General features: G+C 40.4%; 1 protein-coding gene across 3 annotated transcripts in view; it reads left to right on the forward strand.

The window, feature by feature from the left end:
• The window catches only part of LOC108793724 (complexin-2), a 160,386-nt gene extending 155,695 nt beyond the window's left edge, over positions 1-4,691 (forward strand). For all 3 annotated transcript variants that reach the window (XM_018564745.1, XM_018564744.1, XM_018564743.1), the window contains exon 4: positions 4,324-4,691. In XM_018564745.1, coding sequence (XP_018420247.1) covers positions 4,324-4,521 — 198 coding nt within the window. In that variant the 3' untranslated portion in view covers positions 4,522-4,691. The remainder of the gene's footprint in view (positions 1-4,323) is intronic.
• Positions 4,692-5,064: the final 373 nt, after the last annotated feature.

Below are 5,064 nucleotides of genomic sequence, written 5' to 3' on the forward strand. Positions count from 1 at the left end.
GGGGGCATCATACTTTAATAGCTTATTGCTTGGCTTCAGTAGCCAAGCAATGACAGCTCAGGGACCGGAAGTAATGTAATACGCATCGCTCCTGGTCCCATAGAGCGTGGAGGAGATAGGTGAATGGAAGTTTGCCGCTCTCCTCCCCAGCTTCCCACTGGCACCCGACATAACGGTCCCGGGCCCGCAGGAGGGGCAGCAGAGCCTGATAAACATGGCGGGGGTTTCGGGCGGGGGGTCACTTTACCGGCATTTAGAAGTGACCTGGCAGCAGCTGAGCTAACAGAATTATTTCTATTGTAAAGCCGACAGCCGGCTTTACAATTGTAAACAGAGTCCCGGCGGCTAAAGCCACTGGGAGTCTGTTTAAATGGACACGCTGCCAATGAAGTACTATGTACGTCAGTGGACATGAAGGGGTTAACAAAGGGTTAATAAGGGGTCAGATAGGGACAACTATTATTTTTTTTCACTTCTAAGGCTGTTTTAAAAGATGTTATGTGCAGATTAACGGTCAAGCCTTTGAACTGTGCATGAATAAAACTGTGTAAATATAATGTAAAATAATGTTGTTACATTGCATTTCTCACTGAAGCGTCTGAACTCTGTTCGGACTCTGTTCATGAATTCCAATTTAAACAGGTACTTCTGTGATGTAGAGATAGATTTTCTGGCAATAGGAGCTGTGGAATACTGGAAAAGAGCATAAAACACAAAACTTTGTTATAGTTTTGTAACTAATACACTGTACACCTATAAGCAGAACTCTAGGCAAAAGTTTTCTTAGTCCTTGTAGTGGGGCTACCCCCACACTGGAAGGGTTAAGTGCTTGTTTTGGTCTAGGGGCTAAACAAAAAAAAGTTATACTCACCCAAAGCTCTGAGCCAGCTGCCTGCTTATTTGGTCACTGATGCCTGTCTTCTCCTACGCTGTAGCATTGAAATAGCATTCGGACGTTCTATACACTGTGTATAGAACGTGATAATTTACAGGACCTTAGACCACTGGAGTGGAGGGGGAGAGAGGCTTCAGGGACCAGTCTAAGAGCAAGCCAGCTCAGAGGTTTGCGTGATTATACCTTTTTTGCAGTATGGGGGTAGCCTCACTGCAAGGGTTAAGAACACCTTTGCCTGCAGTTCTGGTTTAACTGGTTGAAGTGTCTATGTACTTGACAAATTAGGACAAAGGGCAAAGTAGCTAATCTACTTTATAGTGGAGGAGAATGGCACACATACTTACCTGTTTTGCTTTAGGGCCAGAAAAAAAAAACATGCCACTTCCAGGTAAATGAATGCACATGCAACTCACCTCTTCCAGGCTACAGTGCATCATTCAATGCCTGAGTGGCCAGTCCCCAGGCCTGTGTGCTTTCAAGTGGGGATCAGGGTCTTTTGCCCTGTAAATGCTCCTGCTCAGTGTTGGGTCCGGACTTTGATGACGATTTTGCGGAAGGACAGGGTGCTAGTGGAGCTCATGGTAGCTACCTTATGTTGATGTCCTTAGGGTTATTATGATTGTTTGACAAAGTTACTTATAGGAAATATTAATGTTTAGTATGTTTACATGATAAGGGTTCTGTGGAGGTTTTTTATGCTTAAAGTTGGCTTATCAAGAAGTAGGTGACACAATTATGCCATGCCTGCCAACTTGTCTTGAGTTCCTGTATGCTTGCTTCCAGTCTGAAATCTTTCATTGCCTATCTGATTTAGAGTGTCTGCCAAGACTGTCAGTAACATAAAGCCAAATCAAAAAGGACCCGTTGTCATACTAAAATAACCACCTCAGTAGGAAAAAAAACATTATAATTTACTTTTACGTACCAGCGTAGCCTGCTCATTCTACCCAGCAGTGATAGTTATAATTTGACAGGCTTCAGGTTAATAAACGTGAATGCAAGCCATAGAATTCATGCTCTCGTCTGTGACCTTGTATGTTGTCATTGGAGAGGTTTAAGAAGGTTCAATGTTATCAAGCCATCTCTTGATATTAGAAAACCTTGTGCTATCTCTATCATCTGTCACTGGAAGCCTCATTCCTATTGCAAATGTTTCATCTAATCATAAGGTGGGCAGAAGGACACAGATCTTTAATATCCTGTCAGGAAGATATGGGTGATAGTGAACAAAAGAAATAGGTCTTTTCAGATTTTTCCATTTCAGAAAAATTAAAGTTTCTCTCTTTCCCCCCAAAATGGAGACAAAATGATTCTCTGTTCTGGTGTTGTGTGGGTAAAAATTCAATTTCCTGTTATCTTTTTGATGTATGGCTCTAGGTTTCAAACTTGTGTAGGATGTTTTCTTTGTTGTTGAATCTGTGGATGATGGAATGAAAAGTTATTTTTCTCTGGTGTTACTCTCAATAGAAATTGATAGTAAACTGTATCTATCTGGAAGTGGAGATTGCCTACTGAGGCAGGTTTTTCCTCTTAGTTTCCATGGCAGGAAAAATGAACTCAAGTGTAAGATCATGTGCTCATATTTGTTGAGGGAGCACACTGGCTCGGTGGTTACCACTGTGCCACCTTGCGGCACCTTGTGTCCTGGGAACAGTTTTCACCTAAGCATTACATGTGTATATGTATGTATTTATCTTCCTCAGCCCAGACAATAGGCTATTTAGTTAAGTGGCTTTTTCCCAAATGGAAACTAGTGGGTGTCAGTGGTTTCTTTCCAAATGCACACTAGTGTGTGCTTGTGGGAATGACGCACAAACTTATGGCTAAAAGCTCCTTTAGATAGGGAGCAATATGAATGCTTCATTCTTCTCCGTAAATAACTTCGTTGGTGATACCCAAATTATGAAAATAAAAAATATTAGTTTATGTATGTATTGTATTTAATCATTAACATACTTGCATTTCAATCAACAAAGTTCATGCTTTAGCTCTGACTCAGCAGGGGGGAGAGATTATATTTTTTTAAAGTATTAATTGGCACACAAATTAATTTTAAGATCTTTTAGACTAAAAATCATTGGGAAGAAACTATAGGGGAACTCCTTACATAGACTCCACAGGCACAGACATAAGGCTCCATTCACTAAGCCGTAACGGTTGACCTTCACCAAAATGACTATTACAGTGACACTAAACTCAGGAGTTAAATCTTAAAAATGCATTCATGCTCAGCAGGGAACATGAGCTTTGTTGATTGAAGATGCAAGTATGCTAATGATTAAATACAATACATACATAAACTGATATGTTTTTATTTTCATCATTTAGGTATCACTAGCAAAGTAATTTTCAGAGAAGATTGAAGCATTTATATTGTTTCCTCTCTAAAGAAGCGTCCAGTCATACGTCTGTACCTTTGTATTAAAGTTATAGTCCATCCTGAGAGCGACCTTGGAGCGGTGGCTGCTTTACCACACACGCAGGGATCATAGGGAACAAAAGTAGCCCCCCTCCAGAAGGAAGGACAGTGTCAGCACCAATTCAGAGATGATTTCAGGATCTACAGCCGGGTGATACACAAATAAGATACATTTATGTTAGGGTACTTGAAAGCAGTTTTAAGATTTAACTGAGCTTAGTGTGACTTTAATTTTCAGCACAGAATGTCAGTGAGAGCTGAAAATTTTATCGGTATAACAAATAACATATACAGCACAGCTTGGTGAATTGAGACTTTTATGTATGGGATCACCATACAGCAATGCTGTCTAGCATGACTTGTTACAAGTGTCGTGCTACAGTACATTGTGAGTGAGCATGTTGGAAAATAGTCAGCCACATTACGAAAGAGTCAGTCACTACTAAACTAACGGTGTGACCTAATGATGCCTGTACCACTGTTCCATGTATTTTATCCTGTTACCAAAGGCTATAGTGAGCTGTTAGAAATTGATGCATTCATTAATCTAGCTATATCAGATTTAGGAGCTTTCTAACCCTTGTCTGTCTTACAACTTTGCTGAAAAAAAACTAATTTACGTGAAATTTTCAATCAAATTAATTAGCGGAAGCTAGAGGTAAGGGTCCTATTTGCTGTATTATTATATGGAAAAGGGAGGGGTGGGGGAGGTTTGTAGGAGGCAAACATGAAAAATGATACCAAGTACCGTACTCAGTACAAGTACAAATACAAGTACAGATACTTTTTGAGCTCCAAGACTAGACTAGAGAACAATTCAAACGTTAGGAGGCACCTGTCATTTCTAAGGAGCACACGGAGCTCCTGGGAAGTGCATCCCTAGTATGCATTAGGACTAGCAGCATTATTGGATGCCACAGTTTACTTCATATGTGGCCTTTGTTAGCAAATAATCAGTGACAAAGAATTCAGAAACATTCTTGACACATATTCTCTTTTTACTTTGCAGTATGGATTAAAAAAGAAAGAAGAAAAGGAAGCTGAAGAGAAAGCAGCAATGGAGCAACCTTGTGAGGGCAGTTTGACTCGCCCAAAGAAAGCCATCCCTGCAGGATGTGGCGATGATGATGAAGAGGATGAGGAGAGCATTTTGGACACCGTACTCAAGTACCTCCCAGGTCCTCTGCAGGACATGTTCAAAAAGTAACCATAGCCTGCCAAGCGGACCTCTTCTTTAGCCAAACTTATTTTCAGCTACAAAAAAGGGACCAGCAAGGATATCCTTGATGACGAGATACATATAAGCACACAAATGGATAACACAAGTATAAGCAAGCATTTGTCAAGCCACCTGATCTTCTGTACCAACGAACATAAAAAAAAAAATACATGCAAACTTGCAACCGCAAACGCACACAATCAAGGACACCAAACACCTCTTCTCTTTTACTTTCTTGGACGTTGGTCTTTATATCATACATCATACGGACAAAGTTACTGCTGCTCAAAATGCTGGTCTCAGCAGTGACAGATTTGACAATTTGACAACTACTTTTGAAGCAGTAATTGAAATGTACTTACTCTTGAGCAGATCTTCTAGCAAGATAACTCATTAGGGTAAAAGTGTCCTACACTGGTCTGCTAGATGAAAAACCAGGAAGTTCCAACTCTCTGTTGCTCATCTGTAATTTAACACTCATAATAATCCTTAGCATGTTATCATGTGTGTATAATTAGCTCCTTTCATGTA

The sequence above is a fragment of the Nanorana parkeri genome, unplaced genomic scaffold (assembly GCF_000935625.1).
Source record: "Nanorana parkeri isolate BGI_ZX_2015 unplaced genomic scaffold, ASM93562v1 scaffold777, whole genome shotgun sequence".
In the NCBI taxonomy this organism is placed as follows: Eukaryota; Metazoa; Chordata; class Amphibia; order Anura; family Dicroglossidae; genus Nanorana; species Nanorana parkeri.